Genomic DNA, 22,941 nt, shown 5'->3' on the forward strand with positions numbered 1-22,941 from the left:
AACGCTGCCAAACCTCCACAATAACAAGTGTGTCAATAGTCATTACTGTCAATCACAGTCACTGTCAATCGGCTAGTAGGGTTAGAAACCAGATGTCAAGGCACGTTTATTTACTAAAACTTAACTTAAAGAATTGAAGGGAAATATAGCAAGCAAAACTGGGGAGGCCAATTTCAAATCAATTAGGATATACCTTGCCCAACATGATTCCGCTATAGAAGAAAGTATTTGTAAGTTTTCCTACACTAACGGATCACCATCTAAAAGGTCTTATTTACTCCACTCATAGCGCAATCTGTGGCACAACAGCACCCTCTAGAAGTCCCTCCATACCCCAGACATATACCGGCCTCATAGAAACTCTTGACAAACAAATCAAAGGTCAGAAAGTTCCCAACACCAGGTACATGAATAGGGACTAAGGAAACATAATACGACTAACTTCACAGAGGTGTGCTGACAGGATAGGGTAGGTAAATACATTCCTAAAAATAATCAAACCCCAAAAGCCTTAAAAAAAATAAATTGCATTACTATCAAACCCCAAATTCCATTTATAAAACTGTAAATCACACAACCCTTTCAAGCAAAACCTATAAACTTTTGCCCGAATTTATATGAAATCCCATGTTACATGCTTAGGGCAAAATCTGCATGTAACAAGCTTTATTGAACATTTCCCCTGAATAGAGTTTGAAAATCATGGGTGACGATAATTTCATCCGATAGTTGGTGTTTCACACGCACTGCAGTTGTCTAGTGCTAGTATACATAATTGGCAATTATACCAAATTCTATTTCATCCCTGTTTTAGAATTTGCAACATCTTGTCATGGCGTACTTTAGCAAAAGCCTTTTCGAAATCGATAGAGCAAAAGAACACTCTATGGTTACATCAAGACATCTTTAAAACATCGAACAACGCTTCTCTAGCTCCTAGGTGCTCGGAAAACCAAACTGTTTCCAATTTTTTTCTTGAAATTATTATGTAGCCTGCCATGTATCACTCTCAAAAACTCCTTTAAGACGTGGCTCATTAGGTTTATGGTCTTTACATTTGGTTGCTCTATCCTTCTTCGAGAACATGACAGATGTTGATTTCAGCCGATCTGTCGGTAATATTCCGGTCTCATAGATGGAGTTAAAAATTCTGGTGAGGGCTGGTATTCCTTTACCGCATAACCGTTTCATAATTACAGTTCTCACTTGATCAGGTCCAGTTGCTGTCCCAGTTTTGGTGAGTTTTATCGTTTTTGATAATTGGTGGTTCTGATGTAGCATCAATCACATCCTGATCTTTCATCATCAAAAAGCATCCCAATATATTATTTCCATCTACCAAGTTGTTGACCTATATCTCTTATTTAGTTTTGATCTTGGTCTTCTAGATATTGGGTTGGAATCAATCAATTATTGCTGTTTAGTTTTTTTTATGGAAATTAAACAAGTTGTGCTTTGCCTTGTGGGTTTTAATCTCTTAACATTCCTTAGTATGCCACTCTGCTTTTGCTATCACTCTGCAACTTATTTAACAGTTTATCCTCTTGTTTTACTCTTTTCAATATGTCTCTGAATTTGCTCCACATTTCTTCCACACCATCTTGCTCTTATTCAATGGATTTCATACTCTCGTCGTCTTCGAGTTTGTCTCTATTCAGTGTAGTTATTTAATAACAATCTTTCCGGGTAAATCTGCAGAAGATCTTTATTATATAGGCGACATTTTGGTAAGTTTTAGAATATGTTGAAATTATTAGTTGTATTCTAAGCAGAACGTTGCTATTATATCATTACGTGTACCGTAGTCTGCTATAATATTCTCCTGTTTTCGTTTGTCAATCTTGGCGTTAAAATCGCCCATAAGAATGGCTATTTCGTGGCCTCTTGTCAATGCTAGTACCGGATCTAAATCATTATAAAAGCTCTCTACTTACTTCACATCACATGCTGAGCTGGATGTATATCCTAGTAGGATGTTATAATTTGTTGCAGTAGTCTGAAGCTGTATCATTAATATTCTATCCAAAAAATATATATTACATTTTTAACTGCTACTTGGATATTAAATAGTTTTATATGTGTATTGATTAATTGTGTATTATTGGTTAATAAGGAGCAAATTGTAGATGTGCTATCTTAAACAATAATTCAATTTAATGATTAAGTAATTCATGTTTTTTTTTTATTTCTGTTTGGATGTACTCACAGATTTGTTTCCCTTAGTCACCTGATTATTTCTTCAGAGATTTGAATAAAATTTATTATCATCATTAATAAAAAAATAGCAAGTATTATAAGTACACACACCACCTTTCTCAATGAATTCATTTACCTTTTATTAAATCCGGCACTTTATCCAAAGCCAAATGGATTCTGACGGGAATCTCCGGGTTCGGTATGTCCGCCCTTTTACACTTGATCCGTTTCAAATGTTCCGTAACCTGTTTTTTGCTGTAGAGCAGGGCCATGTCGCTCCCATTATCTAAGGCGTATTGGGTGAAATCGATACAGTGGTCTGTCATTTTCGACAGTTGTTCCAAGGCCAACTTTTTCTCTTGCAACGTTTTCTGTTTGGAATCGCATACCTCGGTCAGTTTGCCCACCAGGTGTTTGCCCCGGGTGCTTATCGTTTGCGTCAGTCTAAAATTGGAAAAGACTCATTTAAATTGTTACCATAAAAAGTACGTATGTTTTATATTATAACTGGTATTAATAGCTGTTTATTTAAAAATTTTCATGAACACAAGTTCATCCCATTGCAGCGAGCGAACTCTCTAACTCGATAGAAAGAAAATTTCTTTCTATTATAGAAAAAAAGTCTAAACCCTACTCTCAATCTCAACTGGCTTCGATCGGGTAGAGTTCGGATTGCCGTCGGCAACCTTCGGAATAGAAATATAGAAAGAGCTTGCTATTACTTTCGTCTCTTTTTAGTACATTGAAAAAAAATTATTTATCTTTGTTGTGGGGACGAAACGAATTCTCATATTAGACCATTAAACCCCATTGTGCAAGGAGCAACGTTTTTAAGAAGTGATAAAGGGAATAGGGTCGGATTGAAAGTGATTTTAAATGAAACTAATTAAATAAAGAATGGTATTTTATTAGAAAATGTTAAACCATAAAAGTCCACATAAAATAACTTACTTAAATCACTTGGTTACAACAGATAATTAGGGTTTTATTGCGGTCAAAAGATCAACGGTATATCTTTGAGTGAACTATAATTTGTTAACTATTTTTTTCAGGTTTAAAACGGTCATTAAGTTTATAAGATCATATAGTTTATCCACGCTTATTTACGCCCCGAAATTGGGAAATTCTCAGTGATTCCACAGAAGGGAATAAAATGGGTTTTATTACTCTTCACAAATTTTTAAAATACTATATATACAGGGTGCCTCCGATTAAGTCGGCACTATTGGTATCTTTGTTAATATTTAAGATACAGGGTCGGTTAAATTAGCAAACTAGTAGGATTTTTTCTGTTGATTAAAATGGTGAAAGCAGAAAAAAAATTAAACATCGCGTTTTCGAGAAAATGTGAAAAATGTACTTTTGTTAAATATAATTCCCTGTATATTTTTACATAAATCAAAAGATAATAATTTTCTTAATAAAAAAGTTTATTTACACTAATAGCCTAAACCTAAAAATAACAAAGTTATAGCGATATTAATAATTTTGTCAAATTTAGGTAAGTTGGCCTTGAACTTTTTGAGACCAAAACAAATAAATCATTGTTTCAATAATAAAATGACAGTAGCCGTAGAGATTTTATTAAATAAAGAAATACTGACAGTTACATGTTAGCAAAGATTGTGATTTTTGTGAAATCTAAATTAGTAAAATGCCTTTTACGCATATTGAAAAATGTGATATGTTAGAATGTTACCTTGTACCTATGTCGAAAAAATAGTGACAGAGCGCTAGAAGAGTACCGCCAGAGATTCCAGACTCGTAACTTGCCAAACCGTAGATACTTTTTAATTCTCTACAGAAAATTTAGAAGTAACGAAAACGTGTTTAAAAGAACTAGAAGAAGGAACCAATTTATAGTAAGCGAGGATGTTCAAGAGCTTACGGTGTGAGCTTAGTAACAATTTGACGGGTCTTAAAGAAACACAAATTTGTGCCATATAAGTATCGACCAGTACAAACATTGTTGCCTGGCGATAACGAAAGAAGACCTGCTTTTTGCAACTGGTTACGTAATGCATATGAAGCTAATGATAATATTTTAAACCGTATAATTTGGAGCGACGAAGCTAATTTTTCAAACAAAGGTATGTTTAACCGTAAAAATGTACACTATTGGTCCCAAGAAAATCTTTTCCTTACTGATCCCAGAAATCTTCAAAATCAATTTAGTATAAACATTTGGTGCGGCTTAATAGGAAACCAAGTAACAGGACCTGTGTTTTATGATGGCACTTTGACTGGAAGGAGATATGTTGATCTCATATTATCTGGAGCGCTGGAAGATTATTTGGATAATGTTAACTTGGAGAGGCGGCAACAAATCTATTTTCAACAAGATGGAGCACCTCCCCATCAACTAAATGATGTAAGAATATTACTTAATAGACTGTTTAACGATAAATGGATTGCGACACGTGGCCCGATTCGTTGGCCACCTAGGTCAGCAGACCTAACCCCTCTAGTATAAAAAAAAATACAGAACCGTTGATGAACTTCAAACACATATTAGGCAAATAATTGGATCAATAGATAGAAGATCAATCTTAAAAGCTACAAGACGTGTGCTTAAGTGTGCTCAGAAATGTATTGAACAAGATGGCGATGTTTTTACGCATTTATTGTAAATTAGTAGTTTTACTTAATGTTATTTATTTCAAAGCCAACTTGCCTAAATTTGACAAAATTATTAATATCGCTATAACTTTGTTATTTTTAGGTTTAGGCTATTAGTGTAAATAAACATTTTTATTAGAAAAATTATTATCTTTTGATTTATGTAAAAATATACAGGGGATTCCATTTAACAAAAGTACATTTTTCACATTTGCTCAAAAACGCGATGTTCAATTTTTTTTCTGTTTTCACCATTTTAATCAACAGAAAAAATCCTACTAGTTTGCTAATTTAACCGACCCTGTATCTTAAATATTAACAAAGATACCAATAGTGCCGACTTAATCGGAGGCACCCTGTATATAATCCTTTTATCTTTAATTCAATCGTTTCTTCTTTCTCTTCCATTTCTAAGGCAAAATTAATATTATTATCTTAAATCTATATTTTAAGACAAATATTAAAATATAAATTTAATAGTAAATATATTTAAATAAAAAAAAGAAAATATATTAAGCTATTATAAATACACACTAGGAAACAGATAAGATAAACTTAGCAGGATCCATCATAAAATTCGCCGTCTTATTGATACCTAAAATTACTTCAAAAATCTATAAGAAAACTTTTTCCTTATCGGCATCCCTTAAGCATATAGGATGAAAACAGAAACAATAACAAAGCATACTTATTACTTAAAAGATCGATAATGTGGAATAACATTTCAGTAATTGACATTGTGGGCTGTGAAAAATCCCATTAGCCATAAAAATAGGCTAATGTTTGTAGATTGGGTAGTATAAGCATGTCTAAGGGCGAACGATGCCGAGTGACATAGAGAAAAGGTTAGCGAGTGCTAATCGCGCATAGAATGATATTTTCTTTCTATATTTTTTCTTGTCTATTTCTATGTTTATCGAGTTAGAGAGTACCGCAGCAGGTGTTTGTCTTAATGCAGATTTCTAGATATTTTGTTTGTCAACTAAGATATATATCGAAATTGTCTGCTACTTGAAAGACTTAACCTTTCCCGGTAAATTATTTCAAAATCTAATCCTTAAGTAAATCCCTTTATTGAAGGCTTAATAAAAAAGATGAAGCAGCTTAATCTTAGTGAAGATCAAATTTATAATGCAGATGAGACGGGTTTATATTGGAAGTTATTGCCAGATAAAACCTATGTTGCAATTTTTGAAAAAACGGCGCCTGGTCTAAAAATAGCTAAACAAAGAATAACTCTTTTGGGGTGCACAAATGCTACAGGATCACACAAACTAACGCTTTTAGTACTAGGAAAAGCAAAATCACCCAGATGTTTTAAAGGATTTGATAATCCAGTCATCTATAAAAGCACTAAAAATGCCTGGATGACGCAGGAAATTTTTAAAAATTCGTTTTTAAGCATTTTGTTCCAGAGGTAAGTGAAAGTCTTGTTTGCTTTTTAATTTTTTTAAGACTAATTGGGTTTTTAGGTTAAATCATTTTTACAAAGCAAAAATCTTCCTTTAAAAGCCGTTCTCCTGTTAGACAATGCCCCTTCGCATCCACCGGCAGAAGAATTAAAAACTTCTGATGGACACATTTTTGTTGCCTACATGCCCCCAAATGTTACACCATTAGACCAAAATGTTTTGCGAATAACCAAACTATTTTACAGAAAAGGCCTATTAAGTTCAATTGTATCAAAGGGTCAAGGAGTAGCTGAGGCCCTAAAAGTTATAACTTTAAGAGATGCTATTATGCAATTGCATATGGCCTGGCAAAAAATAGAGCCTTCAGTAATTTCAAAATGTTGGAATAATATTTTGGGAAAAAATTTGGAGGAGGATGACTTACCTTTAGCTCGACTAAAAGAGATGTGGAAAAATGATGTTAGAGCAGCTGCAGTTAATGAAACCATTACATTGCTTCAAACAATTGAACAGGTATTATTTAGTGCTAGTTACTCCTTTTAATTTTCGATTTTTGGAAATTAAAAGAAGAAAGTCTGTAATAGTTTTAGAATTTCATTGAGATATGATTGTTTTTAGATTGATTATAATCCCAAAGACATTGAGGAATAAAATACAGACGCAGTGGAAGAAAATCTCGATAGCGATTATTCAGAAGATAGTGACTATGAGATATTAACTTTTCAAGAAAAAAGTTACGCATTTGGAGGCTCTTGCAGCCTTGAAAATTGTCACACAATGGGCCAATCAAAACTATGTCGACATAAAGGACATTATTACACTAAAAGGTTTAGAAAAAAAAGGCTGTAGCCTTAAACCTGTCGCAAAAAAAAGTGCAAACAAAAATTACATCTTTTTTTAAATAAAACTGTAATAAATAAATTTATAAATAAATACAAACATAAATAAAGTACAATGTAGTTCCTTTTTATTTTAATTTTAGCTATTTTTAATATAATCTCCATAATGTGAATATTTCAGTAATGCGAACTAAGTCGAAATTTTTTGAGTTCACATTAACGCGAGTCTACTGTATTTATAAGAAGACAAGTTTAAAATTGAACTAAAAAACCACTACCACATTTCAAAAAGATGAAAATAAGCAAACCTTCATCACAATACATTTTGACAAAAGCCTTTGATAGGGTTTGTAAAGATTTAGGTCTAAGAATGGCCTATTAAAGTTTAGCCCAGTTAAGAAATCTTTTAGGATACCCAAAAAGATAAAATGAAGACCAATAAAAAGTCTGGAATCTATGAAATTAGTTGTAAATATTATCATAAGAAATACATAGGGCAAACAGAAAAACCTTCTCTCAAACATCGTTAACGAAACACGTGTCGAGAATGAAAATAAAGACGTTTGGTTAGTGGTAAAGCTGTTTTGTGACTTAATGTAATTAAAGTGGTTATTAAAGTAGATTCGATTAGCAAATTTGATTGTTTTAGAAATATTTAAGACATATTTTCTAACTTCATGCCAAATAATAACTTCATTCGAAATGCGGACATCCCGTAAATAAATAAATAAATAAATCAACAGTTTTTCATTTAAAATCCGATAAAAAATAATGTTGATATTTTTCATGCTAAGGTAGTATGAAAATATTTAACATGATAATTATACTATAGAACAAATCCCAAATACTTTAAAATCCAGAATATAAATAGTTCTGATACTTAATTCCAACCACAAATTTCTTATTCCAAAAAAAGCATTTCTTATTATAATAATAAACACAATAATGTGTAACAATATTATAAAATAATACAAATATTATTAAACATTCCCATTACACACCAAAAATTTTAAAGAAATCCTCTACTTACTTCACCACCAATTGAGTAATCTCCTTAACCAAAGCCTGTTTCTTCTCAGTAATCAAATTCTGCCTGTCATCGATCACCTTCATTGCACTAGTGAGTAAAGCTCTCTTATACCCAACATCCTTAAGCATATCGGAAATATACTTCTTGGCCTCCGAGGCAATTTCATTAGTGAACTTATACTTGTGCTCCCTATGCTCTATAAGCTGGCAATCTCTACACGTGAGTTTATCGCAAGTCTCGCAAAACAGGGATAATTTCTCGTGAGGATGAACTGAACAGAACAAGTTGGCAGCCCCATTATGGAGGGCGTTCAGTTCATTTATACCATCCTCTTTGGATTTGATTGTATGGTCTTTTGTGATTTTTAGCCTAAAAATATATAAAACTAGTACATTCTTGTAGTAGAGTAGTGAGATATGACTGTCTATAACTATATTTATGAAAGATTAAACCACCTGAAATAAATAAAATAAGAGTTACAGGTTGAACTAATTTCATAAAATAAAGTTTTACAGATTTAGAGTTTTAATAACATAGTTCAACCTCAACTGTTTACTTCTGTAATATAAAATTTCCCTTTAGAATCCCTATTTATAAGTTCAAACCATGACCGGTACTTGGAATTTAAATAATTACGAGTGAAAGGTGGCTCATACTTCTCATTTTCCCCCAATATAATATAAAAGTAATTTATAAAGTTTCATAAGTTAAATTAAAACAGACCTCTGATGTGCCTGAACGCAATTGTCACAAATGAATTCCGAGCAATCGGCACAGTAACTGGATGCGGGTGCCTCATCACTGCAGCTGCTACACTTTAGGTCTGTGGTAGTCTGTTTTGAAGCGTTGCTCTCCTCATTATTGGCTAGTTCTATTAGGAATTGGTTTTCTATGATTCTGGTGGGGTCACAGTGAATGTTGCAGGTGGGACATGAAATTTGATTTGCTGAAAATTATTTCAAATTCAATAATTACAATTATTTATTTATTTGCATAAAATACATAATCATAAGGCTTTTCAGTCTTCAAGTAAGTATTTCTAAAGTAAAAATAATTCTAAGTAGGAATATTGAGAAAATTCATCTCTAAATAAATAACAGATTATTATATGCATGAAGGAAGAGACAATCCATAGGGTGACAGCTTTGCTACCATGTAGTGTCACCAGCAAATAACACAGTGGTTATCAAGCCACCCTGTGAAAAAACCAAATTATTAATATAACTATGAAAGGGAATGGGTTCCAAGACAGACCAATATTATTACTCTCTATTGCTGAGGTACATATATTTTTGTTGAAAATTGTCTTTGAATTTTCTATTTTTATTTGTCATAATAGTTCTATATTGATGAAAAAGTTTTAATAATAATATTTGACAATAATAGCATTATATCGCAGCCCACTTGGAAATTATGAGACCTTCTTGAAGTCAGTTGAGGGGCTTTTAGGTGGTCTGGATACAGGTAAGTCAGTTATGGTTAAAGGTGACTGTATTGTTTACTTTAAAACAAATCAACCAGAGGTTGTTATTAACTTCAGTATTAAACAAATAATTTTCAAACGACAAGATGACCAGATCTGTCCTGTGTTAATGAAAGGTTTGATTTTGATGGCCACCTAGTTTTTAATAACCTCAAGTAGTTCTAGACTCTTAAATGATGGTTAGATTTCTAAAATATATAAAGTGATTTGATTGTTTAGTTGAGTTCTTTGTACATAGATAGTGCCACTTTATTGTAATCTTTGTTTACTTAAATATTAGGTGTTTTGTGTATGTTATGGTAAGTTTTTGTTGAATTCTCCTTTTTTCGGGTTACATAATTTTAATTATTGTTTAGGTCTGATGATGCTCTAGTCGAGCGAAACATGTAACCTTCGTTATTTTATTAAATGTATTTGTGATGCTGTAGATTTCGTGTTTTTTACCTTTTATAAAAGTATAAGATGACAATTATTGTTTGGACCATATCTTTGTGAGTGCAATGCTCTTACATGCAATAACTTACACAGCTTACACAGAAGGGCTTGATAAATTTTATAACATTGTGGATACACTTTCAAGGGATTTTATTGGTGACGTCAATTGAAGCTTTCAGCATTTAAAATCATTGCTTGAAAATGCCTACTTATCAGCAATTACTCAATTTACAGAAAAAACCTAAACTGTTTGTGATGGCCATTCTTATGCTATTAACTGGTTTAATAAAGACTTTAAGAGAATGGTGAACCACTTGCTCTTTTTGGAAGAGCTAAACCATTAACACAAACTTATATCAACTGAATAAGAACTCAAAATTTACTAAAAGCTCTATAAAGAAGATATAAAAAAAGCTGAAATAAGAACAAATGGGTTTAACAATTTTTTTCCCAAAATAGCTCAGAGATGTCAAATATCCCAAGCTCAAATAATAATGACACTTGATTATGTTACAAAGAAAACTATACTTCCAATTTTCTTATTCTGAAGTAACTGTTAATTATAAGATGTTTGATAACTGTGATATATGTATAGAGGTTAAACACTAAATTAATACAAAATATGAAAAACGGCTTAATAATTCTCTTGACTAAGTTAATAAAAATTGTTTTAAATATAATATTTTTCTGAAGTTCTTAAAGTGGCCATGATGGTATCAATTTTTAAAAAGAGTGATCCACTATTACCGGAAAATTAAAGGCCACTTTTGCCTATAATATCTAAAAAAGTAGAGAACTCTTTGGCACAAATAGTCTTTTCTCTCAGTCTTGGGTCTAAAACCAAATTAGAGAGCATAAGAATATTATCCAGGGCATCCTAAATCTTGTCTCAGATATCATGTCATAAATTTTACTACAATTCAGTTTTGCTATGTAATCTGAGCAAGGCTTATGACTCTGTTCGTGTGAGGCCTACCTTTTTTTTAATATAAATAAATAACTGACCTTCCTAAAAGGACTCAAAAATCACAAAACTTGCAAAATTCACTTTCTTTACTGATGGCCAAACTGCTTCTTGCACTGTAGATTCATATGAGAAATCACTAATTAGATCCATGGCAGCACAGGAGAGAGAGCTGAGACTAGATTTTGTGGAATAGGATCATATATAAAAGGTGATAAGACATTCTCTATAAGAGATCTGTCAGTTTTCTGGGAGTCATTTCGAACTTAAAGCTGCAAAGCTGCAGTTTTAATCTTCTCCCAAAGATGCTAACATCATTAGCGAAACACATGTCGAGAATAAACTAAAGGGTTTTGGTTAGTGGTAACCTGTCTTGTAATTTAATTAATGTTGATATTAATCAAAATTGTAAGTGTGCGCAAATAAAAGCAGTGGAGGAAATAAAATATTTAGACATTTTTATTGATCAGTAGCTAAAGTAAGAACCTTGAACCTTATAGAAAACTCAGGTACAAACTTTATATATTAAGGCATAGTCTAACACAATAATTTTCAGCATATATAGACAATTTGTATATCAAATCTACTTACAGAGGTCTCAGTGACAAGAAAATTTGCATAAATCTAATAAATTCAAAAAATTACTCAATTTTGATGATGATCTTTAATATGTCTTTACAGGACTCTACCTTCCCAGAAGCTTGGAAGCACAGTTTCATCATGCCAATATTTAAGGCTGGCAATAGGGGGGATATTGCCAATTATCATGGAGTATGTATTCAAAACTCATTGGCCAAATTGTTTGATAGTTTGGTTTGCGGTCAGCTAACATGGCAATCCAAAGGAAACATTAGTGAAAAACAGTCAGGATTCTCTTCTGGGAAATCCACAACCAGCAGTTTGATTCAATACAAGTGTGACCTGTTGGGGGCTTTGGAGAGGGGGGGTTCAGACTGATGCGGTGTATGCCGACTTCTCCAAGGCCTTCGACAGGGTGAACTTTGGTCTCTTGCTGGCCAAGTTGGAAAGTGCTGGTTTTCATGACTCCCTCTTAAAATGGCTAAAGAGTTTTCTGATAGGAAGAACTTCTGCACTGAAACACTTCTTCTACTTCTGCACCTACTAATGTAGTCTCAGGGGTTCCTCAGGGTCTCACTGTGCCCCTTTGCTGTCCAATCTATTTATGAATGATATTTTTACTGTGATCAAATCAGTGATGAACGGATTGAGGCTCTATATTTCCAAGTGTTGCTACATATCATTTCATAGAGGTTCGAAGAGATTCAATTCTACACATAGAATCCTTGGTAAGTCCTTGCAGTATGTGAATGTAGTCACTAGTAGGATTTGGGGGTGTTGTTCGATGAGCATCTGAGATTTGTTCATCACATCTCTAAAATAACTTTAAAGGGACTAAGAGTGTGTAACTGGTGCTGTAAACAGGTAAAGTTCACATCTCTCTCTGCAAGCCTATATATAGACTCCTCTATGTCTCACTGGTTAGATCTAATCTTGAATTCTCTTCAGTAGTGTGGTCTCCTCTATATCAGAATTCAATAGATATGATTGAGAAAGTGCAAGATGGATTTTTACAGTGTGCTGCATTTAGAGTGGGCATTAGCTTTGATGAGTACCATCATGAGGACATGAGAGTAAGACTTAACCTGGATACATTGGCCAAAAGGGGTGTGAACGCTGATCTTTGTTTTGTCTTTAAGCTGGTTAATGGCATGATTAATGCTCCTGACCTTCTTCCTAAAGTAGGTCTCAATGTTCCAAATAGAACTCTACGCAATTTTGACCTTTATCATGTTCCTATGCACAGAACTGAATAATATGGCCGTCATTCTCCTATCGATAGATCTCTGAGTGTCTTAAACGCTCATAACATTGATTTATGTAGTATTTCACTGTCCGTTTTTAAGAATAGCCTGAGCAGACTATTGCTGTAATGGTGTCAACTCAGTTCTTAGATATATATATATATTTATTTACATTGTATCAACTCACTAGGTTAAGTTATCTATTACGTAATAATCTATTTGGACATTTATTTTGTAAAATGGGGATTCCCGTAAATTTAATAAAATAAAAATAAATAAATTTTAAGGGCAGTGCAAAATAAATGGCCAGTCTTGGTCACTGAAATGAATGCATTACACAGCAGTGGATCAGCAGAAAAGTGTATTCCCTGAATATATTTTAAAAATTCCTCCAGATTTTAAAAATAACAAATTCTCAAATTTAATTTAAATTTATATACATATAGAATTTCAAATAGGAATATTTGCAAGCATTTATACAATTAACTTAGGGAAAATATAAAATAATATTTTCTTTGCATATATTTGATAATTAAAATACAGACACCAGTCACCACAAAGTGATAGACAAAGTCCATAAAACTTCTTATAAATAATGTGTGGTTTTAACGTATATTAAATATGTAGGTACATTTATTTTCGTAGAATAAAGACAGATTTTTATTTATCCTTTTATTTTGGGAATATTTATTTTGCTCCTAAGTAATCATTAATTAATCAAAACAAAATTTGTTTAACTTGTAAAAGTACCTACTTGCACATTTTGATATACTAAACTATTATTGACTTGTGCAAGTATTTTGTAACATATGAACAGGAATAAATAATGTTAATTTAGATATTATGTTAGATATTACTATGCTTTGTCAACAAGATGCAATAACTTTTTATTATAAAATTATTCTAATAGTGGTCAAACCACAAACCCTCACCCTTGAAGAAAGACAATCTTGACTTCTGCATCAACAATATTTGGCATAAATAATTATTATTCTTGGGTATTTTACTTTTTTAGAACAGCTAAGAGATGATTTTACCAAAATTTTTTTTTCACAAAGACTTTTACAATCCTAAGTGTTGGATGTTATGCATTGCTTAAAAGTCTAAACATTATAATATTAAACACATAAAATTTTATATTGACAAATTGTTAGATGGACAGATCAAATTATATGCCAATGGTTCTCTTTGAGTTTTCTAATGTAAATATTACACATTTTAAGGGCAATATAGGTAGTTTAAGATCTGCTTAACATTTAAGATGATTGAATAACATATTATTTAAAAACAGTTATTGACTAAAACAGTCCCAAGTGCACTAAACAAATAGATGACACTCAATTGAAATTAATTCATTTAAATGCCTGTTAATATATTACAGGAGATGTTAATATAATATTATAGAGAAATCTCTTTTGATTGTTATGGTTTTTTATGTTTCTAAAATATGATCTTGTAAAGGTGGACATTAAAGTGATATCTTACCAGAACTGCCTGAAGATTCATTATTCTCAAACAACTTGCTATTAATACAATTTGTACAAGAATTATGCAAACATTCCAACAATTTAGGATTATCTGCAGCAGTCAAAGCTCTGTCACAATAAATGCACTTAAAAGCAAACCCCTCAGCAGTAGCAGTGGGACTTTCAACATGGTGTTCTTCACTAGAGTTTGAGTTACAACTTAGCTCCTTTTCTGGTTCCTTTTCTTCCGTTGCCATGGGGGAAGAACCCATCGGATCACTTTCGGTGAGAGGCTCATTTAGGACTTCATTGAGAGCATCAGCAGAGGGGGCCTCTCCAGTATCCAGAGATTCATTATTCAAAAAACTGTCGAGCATCTGCATATTGTCAGTTTCGGGAGGAAACAAATGATCCCCCAAAATGGGATCGGGGGGAGCCGTTAACTCGGTCAGTAAATTGGGGTCGTGTAGAAACTCTTTTGAATCAGCCATGCCTGTTGTGCTTTCACAAGCCCGAGGTAATTTCGTAATTATCACTAAAAATTGACGGGGTGCCACCTAAAATACGGCCTCCGGTATGGGGCGCATTGTTTTACCACTAAAAAACTCGGTTATTAACGTTTTAAAGGGGAAAAATTGTATTTATAGGTCCATTTTCATAATTATTTTACAATAATTTATTTACGCTTGGACACGGTTGACACTTGACTTTTTATCCATTGACGACATTGACGTTGACTGGTTACGAGAATGACAGGTGTATTGAATATGAGTAAAATTTTATAGGTTAGAATAAACCAAAATATAAACCGATTCCAAGCGATCTATCGGTTTTAACCGCGGTTAAGCCCTTGGTTAACCTTGAACAGTCCCTTTAAAACATAACCAATCGTGTCCGCTTGGACGTGTTTGGTTGAAGAAACTTCGTAATTTGTCAGTTGTCGCTGTCATCATTTTGTTTGTTTGTAAATAATACCCCAGAGGCCAGTAATGTGATCTTTAAAAAGAAAATTTGTTGTATGTTTTTATTTTTTCCCGCACTTATTTCAATATCTTTGACATTTGACATTTAGAAAGCATTTAGACAAGACATTTTAGAAAACAGCTCCGGACGTGGGTAATTACTGTTCCAAATTGATGACGTATAAAGGGCTAATTGGTGACGTCACGTATCTCAACACGGTTATAACTATAACCGCTTGGACGTGTTTGGTTAATACCATTTAGGAACGGTAATTACCGATAGACCGCTTGGAATCGGTTATAATTTTTGTATTTGGAAGTTCCTAATTTTGAGACTTTACGAATTAAAGTATAAATGGTAACTAAGCAAATTGACCATAATCCAGTGACACAACAGAATTTTCTGAAATCTACTTTTCTCTTACTCTCGTCAGTAGTAAGTCAAAAGTAACTTACTTACTTTTAAAAAACTAATTGATTGCAATATATCACCTAACAACACTATACAGATCAACATTACAATACTCCAAATAACATACAATCATGGACTTATACATATACCTCGACTGCCAATCCATTGAAAAATAAATGACCACTACTAGGTGGCCGCCATTTTCCGTGATTGTGTTCTTTCGATGTTGGTCACTCTGACAAATTTCAGTGGAGTCAATAGTAGGGAAACAAAACAATTAAAGTTCTGGAAGATTATGTTTAAAAAAACAAAATAGAAAATTACATTTAGTTTAAGATAGTTGCATTAGTTCTGATATTTTTCTTGTACTTGCTTAAGAAAGTCGTTAAAAATTACGAATTCTCAATTAACTTACATGCATAGATGCATGCACTTTAAAATATGTACTTCATTTAAATTTTTAAAATTAAGTACAAAGGTTATTGAAACCCTATCATTTGGTTTTTATTATACCCATTTTGCCAATTCTAATCTCTGCAACATATGTTTTAATTTAGAATATGGTTTAAAAACAATGTCATTGAAAATGATCAGATGGATGAACGACATAAAATGATGTAACTAAGAAGTATGTACTTTATGATTTAGATAACAAAACACAAATGAGATAATCAATACATACATAAAATACGTTTTATTATTTAAATTAAATTATAAAAAGGAAAATTAGTAATTTATAAGAGAGATAAAGAGAAGCTTTACAGGTTAATGAGTTAAACAACTCAACTGAAATGGACATGGAAGAGGTATAGACAAAAATGGTATAGATGTGTTGAAATTTCTATTTACTGGCAACTAGTTTGGGCGCTTTTCAGAATTCACCGGTGGATACACCGGGTTGCACCGGCAATAACCGAGGCGTTTCAGAATTAACCCGGTACAAAAAATCCCATGTTTCAATATTAACCGGTGAAATCAGCTGGTTGCGACCGACAAGGATTAACCGAGATTTTAAGTTGGAATCTCGGTCAAATAGATTCTTCCTAGGATTCCTAACCTAGTTTTGCATTTTTACGGCTTAGTAGTTGTTAAATTTGTTGTTGCTCAATTTTGATTTTTTGTTGATATTTTAACTTTATTTTGATGGTCGAATAAGAATAGTAGAAGAATAACATAAAACTTTATTCTTTTTTTTTTTAAATTTTGTTTGTTTATTGGTGCTGACCTTAGAACATTGAATACACGTATATGCATTCAATGTTCTAAGGTGCCGACTATAAAAGCCACAAGCTGATAGCAACAAAAACTGAGACCCTTACAATGGAACTGGGTCGTTTTTGTTTGGTTTTCAGTTTCTTAAACATCACAACAGTGGCAATCTTTCAATATTTTCATGGAAAATACTACCATAGTTTGTTTGGTTTGCTTTGAAAAATTTAAAAATATGAAGGTAAACAGAAATCGATATTATTAGAGCTGCAAACTGTCAGAAAAATTCTAGGAAAATCCTTTTTTGAATAAAGGGTTAATTCGACCATTGAATTAATGGTAAATTCTGAAAAGTGCCTTTTCGCGCCCTACAATACTCCTTAGACTTTTGAGGATAGCTTTCCAGACATGGACAATATCCTCCTGCAAAATTAAATTTGAAGGACATAAATTTAAGGCATTAAGGTACCTTCTTTAATTTTTAAACTACAATTTTTTATATGATTTCATTGTTTATGACTGAAAAAAGTTCACGACACTATACGATAGACATGGGCCGGTATTTCAATACCCCGATTTTTGTCGCGGTATTTTTTAAGAACGTATTGTCGCGCTCCACAACTATGAAGTAACCAGTTACTATGGAACCGAAGGAACTACGATGTCGATTCGCGCCTGGGCCACCAAAGTTTCCTTGTAGGAAAAATACGTCAAAATCGCGGTTCTGTCAAGTGTCGAATGGCGGATCGCGGTATCGACATCATTGAACTCTATACAATAAATATAAATATGCTAGTGAGGCAAAAAAAATTATGCAACCTTTTAAATGGGATGTTAAATGGTTTTAAATGGAATGTTAGTAATAGTAATAAAGGTATTTTTAGTCAAAATTATTAAACTAGAATAAGCTCATAAAAAGAATTTTAGATACAAATGTTTTTAAATAGCTTTAAATTTAGATACTGCTTTAAAATATGATTTTAAAAATATTTTTTTTACACTTATACTGAAAATAAATACGAGACATGTGTCCTTAAAATGTCTTTTTAATTTATTGCCAGTTAGACATAATAAATATTGCCTATTATGTTATGACTTATATATCGCAAAATTTAAGAAAATAAACACAAATTCTTAAAAAAAGCGGAAAACGTCACTATAGTTTATAGTTTAAGTTTTCAAAGCCTTTGCGCCCGACTTTGCAGTAATTAATTCTATCTTTCTCCTATTCCATGCTATTAGGTCTATGCTCATTGCTCCGGCATTATCTGGCAACCGGCAAGTAGAGTTTTAGTTGTTTTTGTTTTGTTTTATCTTTAGACTAGATCCTAACACCGCCCGTCAAGCAGGTCCGATTCTGTTAAGTACGTTCTAAACGAGCCAAGGACAAGTTTATTAATTAACGAGACAGTCGCCGGTCCGTGGCAGCGCCGCCGTGAGCCGTCTCTCCGTACGGAAAATATCGGTTACTAAATCGCGGTATTTTTTTGGAACTGTCGCTACAGGAACCGCGACAAAATATGAACCGGTATTCCCATCTCTACTATACGAGTCACGACTTTTTATATAAGTTCATGACAGCAGCGGGATTCTGATTCGCCAGTCGTTACGTCACGTTACGAGACCTCCCGCTCGTGACAAATGTCGGTGTCGTCTGAAATGTGATTCTAATTCGGTCTCGTTCGTAGCACCGTTTTCAGCCGTAGCGATGCCTAACTTCACGTTTGTTTATATCTTTTTTTATGGTTTTTATTGAATTTTGCACTTTTTTATATGTTTAAAGATTTTTGTTTCTTTACTGACCTACATTGCAGTTTTTTTTGTTACTTCTTTTGTTTTAAAAAATGCTGCCGATTTTTCACGCAATTGTTGACCAGGAAGAACACAGGGAGACAAATTTGAGGCTGAGGATGAAGAGAAGGGGAATTCGAGAAGAAATGGACCTGGCAACCCTAAATGATGAGCGATTTAAAGAATTATTTAGAGTGGACAAAGATTTATTTAATTTTTTGTGTAATAGATTGACACCCCACCTACGAGAACCCAAGTATCAGTCCGGAGTAACTATCCAGACAAAAATTTTGGTGGCTTTGCGGTATTATGCCATTGGATGTTACCAAAGAAGTCTTGGAGGTGACTTTAATTTGGGTGTCAGCCAAACAATGGCTCATAGATGTATTCATGAAGTGACCAATGCAATGTGTTCATTTACATGAGTTTATCCATTTTCCAACTACAAGAAGAGAAATGGACCAAATAAAGGAAGAATTTATGGAAAAATTTGGATTTCCTGGTGTCATTGGGTGTATAGATGGCACTCATATAGCCATTTTAAAACCTACCATTGAAGAACACAATTTTATTAACAGGAAGGGATTTCACTCCCTAAATGTGCAAATAGTTTGCGATGCAACCTTAAAAATACTATCAGTAAATGCCACCTATCCAGGTGCAACACATGATTCATTTATATGGAGAAATTCCCGGGTGAAAGACTTTTTGATGAATCAATACAATACAGGGCTTAGAAGAACCTGGCTTTTAGGAGATTCAGGGTATCATTTGCAACCTGTTTTAATGATACCTTTTCTTAATCCAAATGAGGGATCTCCAGAATCACGATATAATAGATCTCACATAATGGCAAGAAACTGTGTGGAGAGATGCATTGGGGTACTAAAAGCAAGATTTAGGTGCCTTTTAAGAGAACGAGTTGCCCGATATTCTCCAGCATTTGTGGGACAGCTGGTGAATGCTTGTTGCATTCTTCATAATTTATGCATACAGAGGCACATTCTGTATGAAGGTGAACCATTTGTGGAGGAAGGTGGCCAACAATACGCTTTACCACCAATTCAAAATTTACCTAATATTGGGCTTCGAGAAGGAGAAGTGGTGAGAAGAAATGTGGTCAATACATATTTTGTTAGGTAAAAGCATGTATAGTTAAATTCGTGATTTAAGTGTCAAGTCTTTCTTCACCAGTGATTAGGTAAACGCGGTAAAATGTTCTGTTTGAATCAAAAGTATTTTCTGTTTTTTATAAATAAACAATTTTTTTAAGTTTGTTTTGTGTTTTATTTAATTAGGGTTTTTACATTTTTTTAGATGTTTTATAATAATCTTGATTCAATTTTTTTTACATTTTTTTTGTTATTGTTTTTTACTTTTTAAATAAAGATTAGCACATTTTCTTACTTGTTTTTTTAACACATACTTTGAAGCTATTTTTCTTTTTTTAATTTTTTTTTTTGCTTTAAAAGTTAAATTTTGCTTAATAAAAAAAGACCTACAAAAACAAATATGATTTATTTATATTCTGTAGCAGAAAAAATACACATTAATACTTTACCTTAACTCTATAGGAACACATGTTATTGCGGCTAGAAACGTAAAAACAAAAACAACATTCTAAATAAAAAAAATATTCTAAAGCTAAAAAAATAACCAATAATAGTTTGCTTTTATTAAGAAAGGAACACAAGATGTCATTGTCACTACAACTAGTAGTGACAATGACATCTTGTGTTATAGAGTAAAGTTCTTTCGTCTTGTAGAGTAAAGTTAGGTCGAATATCATCCCTAAAAAGTGAAAGTTCCTTTAAGAGTGTCTCTGTCTGATGGCCTCTGTTATATCGCCTAATTTTTCATTTAGGGTTTCTAAATGACTGTCGATACTTTTTAATAGATTTATTGTCTCTTGATAATAGATTTCATTTGTGGGAGTAACCTTTTGCCTTTTAGTTCTTGGTGTGACTAAATAATCATGATCGACTACATGAAGCTGTTGTGAAATACTCCTTTTTTGTGGTCGTGGCTTGTTGGTCTAAAAATAAACAAAAAAATTTTTTGTTCACAAAACTGATAGTATAATGTTTGAATCAGTTTTGCCAAAAATGGTAAGCTAGTTACCGAGAAAAACAATATAAGGTCGACCCTCGGTAATGTCCGTTGAACAGACATTACCTACATATATGGCAGGTCCTTCGTCCTTCAACATTAGGTCTTCTGTTTTAATTTGTTACTGTTTACTCCTGAATGTCAAAATGTAATGTGGTATATGACTTCTCTTAAATGTATGTAAATGGTTTCTCTTGTGAGCTTTCTTGTTTTGTCTTTTAAGTGTAGTATTATTATTATATTATGTAGGTAGCTAATAAGTTACTGCTTTTAATGTTAATATTTTAATTATATGTTTTAATTTTAATTGTGATTTTAAGGTTTTATAATTTACAGTGTAGTCTTATCTATTTTTTACTTGACTTATGTAAATACTTATGTATGTATTTTAACACCAATAAAAAGTTAACAAAGAGCACTTACTTGTTCTTCTAATGCTTTATTTTCTGTAGGAATCTGCATAGAAATATTTGAGGGTCCGGGCTGTGTGTATTCACTATTGTATAAACTACCATTGAACCGAGCATCCACTATACTTGATGGAGCACTCGATGGACCACTAACGGGTTCTTCCTCTGGATAATATTTTCCATGAGCAAACTTAAAATATTATACAATACAAAAATATCGGACAATATAATAATGCCTTTGTTTCTTAAGCCAAAAAATGCAACTTACACCCTTCTCCTCCACTCCACATCCTTCAAAAAATGTTTTTCCCAAAATAAGGATAACTCTTTGATCAGTATCTGATAGCATATCAGGATATGCTGGCCCACCCCCCGTCTTCATTCGCTCCCTTTTTATATCTGCAGCTCTTCTCTTAAGTCCCTGTTTATAGTCAGACCACGTCTAAAAATGTAAAAATGAAAATAAGTTATTATAACTGGTAATTGTTGGTAAAGATTGGTATATAATATATTATATAATATATTGGTAATATAACTTACCCTTTGCCATTTTTCTATAGTTCTAGTCCCATAACCAAGAGAATTTAGATTATTGGCCAGTTTTGCCCATAATCTCTTAAATTGTTCTTTTGCATTGGAGCAAGATAACCTCCCTCTTGCTAAATCCGGGTTTTCTTCCATAAACTCCACAAATACTCGTAAATGGTTTTCATTAATTTTAAATGACATGTTTTTTTTAAGCAAAAGCCGGACGCTCATCAAAAAATTGAGGTTAGATTTCCATAATCGGGATCTCCGGTGGTCTCGACTAATTTGACATTTCAAAACGAGAGGTATCGAGTGCCTTTAACGAATTAGAATCGCAAATTGTCCGTAGTCGTTACGTGATGTCACGAAATCATGAATTAGAATTCCACTACAGATCACAATATGTCAAACGTCAGCGTTGTTCACTTCATTACTTTTGTTTATTTAAAGGCCGATTTACACGATGCCTATCGTGCCTGACTAGCGTCAGTCTCACTGGCACGCCAGCGCAGGTATCGTGTAGACACTATTCTGTGCCAGTCCAGTGCTGGCCGACTGTACTGGCGATAATAGAGGCTTCGCCTATTTTTCATGCCATTCGATTTCACCTCCATGCTCCGCAACACCCGCGCCAGTGCTTAGGCAGCGTCTAAACACGTTGCCGCCAGTCAGTAGCATACTTATGAAGGCTGTCTTGAAAGTTGAATTATTTAGTTTATTTTTTGTGATTATTTCTGGGTGTTGAAAAAGTGGCCCGTAAGTTTAGTGCGGCTGAAACTTTAAAGCTTTTTCAACTGTATAGAGAGCATGAATGCCTATGGAATATTCGATGCCAGGAATATAAAAACAAACAAAACCGACCATCGGCTCTTCAACAAATTCGGACCGAAATTAGTATCAAAGGTATTAAGATTGAGGACATAAAAAAATAAGATAAAAAGTATTAGAAATACTTACTATTTAGAAGTCGATAAAATCGAGAAATCTACTAGATCTGGCGCTGGGGGAAATGTCTATATACCGAGAGTAACATGGTTTGAGGAATTAAATTCCTTTATCGAAAATGTGGCAGTAAGACGAAGAACAACGGTAAGAAAAATAATATGTATATTTATAAGTTTAGTTTAACATTATTTACTATTTTTATAATACTATATGTGACCAAATTGCCACGGAACACTACCGTCGTCCATAAGAAAATTCTTATATTTATCTCTCTTTTCCCTAGCAATATTTGCTGAATGATTACTTCC

General features: G+C 33.0%; 2 protein-coding genes across 2 annotated transcripts in view; both read right to left on the minus strand.

Moving 5' to 3' along the window:
• The window catches only part of LOC126750690 (E3 ubiquitin-protein ligase TRIM33), an 88,453-nt gene extending 73,456 nt beyond the window's left edge, over positions 1-14,997 (minus strand). Inside the window, exons 1-4 of the mRNA XM_050460386.1 lie at positions 14,287-14,997; positions 8,820-9,042; positions 8,097-8,465; positions 2,333-2,640 (exon numbers count right to left, since the gene is read on the minus strand). Coding sequence (XP_050316343.1) covers positions 2,333-2,640; positions 8,097-8,465; positions 8,820-9,042; positions 14,287-14,758 — 1,372 coding nt within the window. The 5' untranslated portion in view covers positions 14,759-14,997. The remainder of the gene's footprint in view (positions 1-2,332; positions 2,641-8,096; positions 8,466-8,819; positions 9,043-14,286) is intronic.
• Positions 14,998-20,140: 5,143 nt separating this feature from the next.
• On the minus strand, positions 20,141-22,071 carry LOC126750555 (uncharacterized). The gene is made up of 4 exons (XM_050460197.1): positions 21,701-22,071; positions 21,429-21,602; positions 21,174-21,350; positions 20,141-20,676 (listed from the first exon to the last, which is right to left on the minus strand). Exons 1-4 carry the CDS (start codon positions 21,917-21,919, stop codon positions 20,452-20,454), a joined length of 795 nt encoding a protein of 264 aa, XP_050316154.1. The 5' UTR covers positions 21,920-22,071; the 3' UTR covers positions 20,141-20,451.
• Positions 22,072-22,941: the final 870 nt, after the last annotated feature.

The sequence above is a fragment of the Anthonomus grandis genome, chromosome 2, assembly GCF_022605725.1.
Source record: "Anthonomus grandis grandis chromosome 2, icAntGran1.3, whole genome shotgun sequence".
Classification (NCBI taxonomy): domain Eukaryota; kingdom Metazoa; phylum Arthropoda; class Insecta; order Coleoptera; family Curculionidae; genus Anthonomus; species Anthonomus grandis.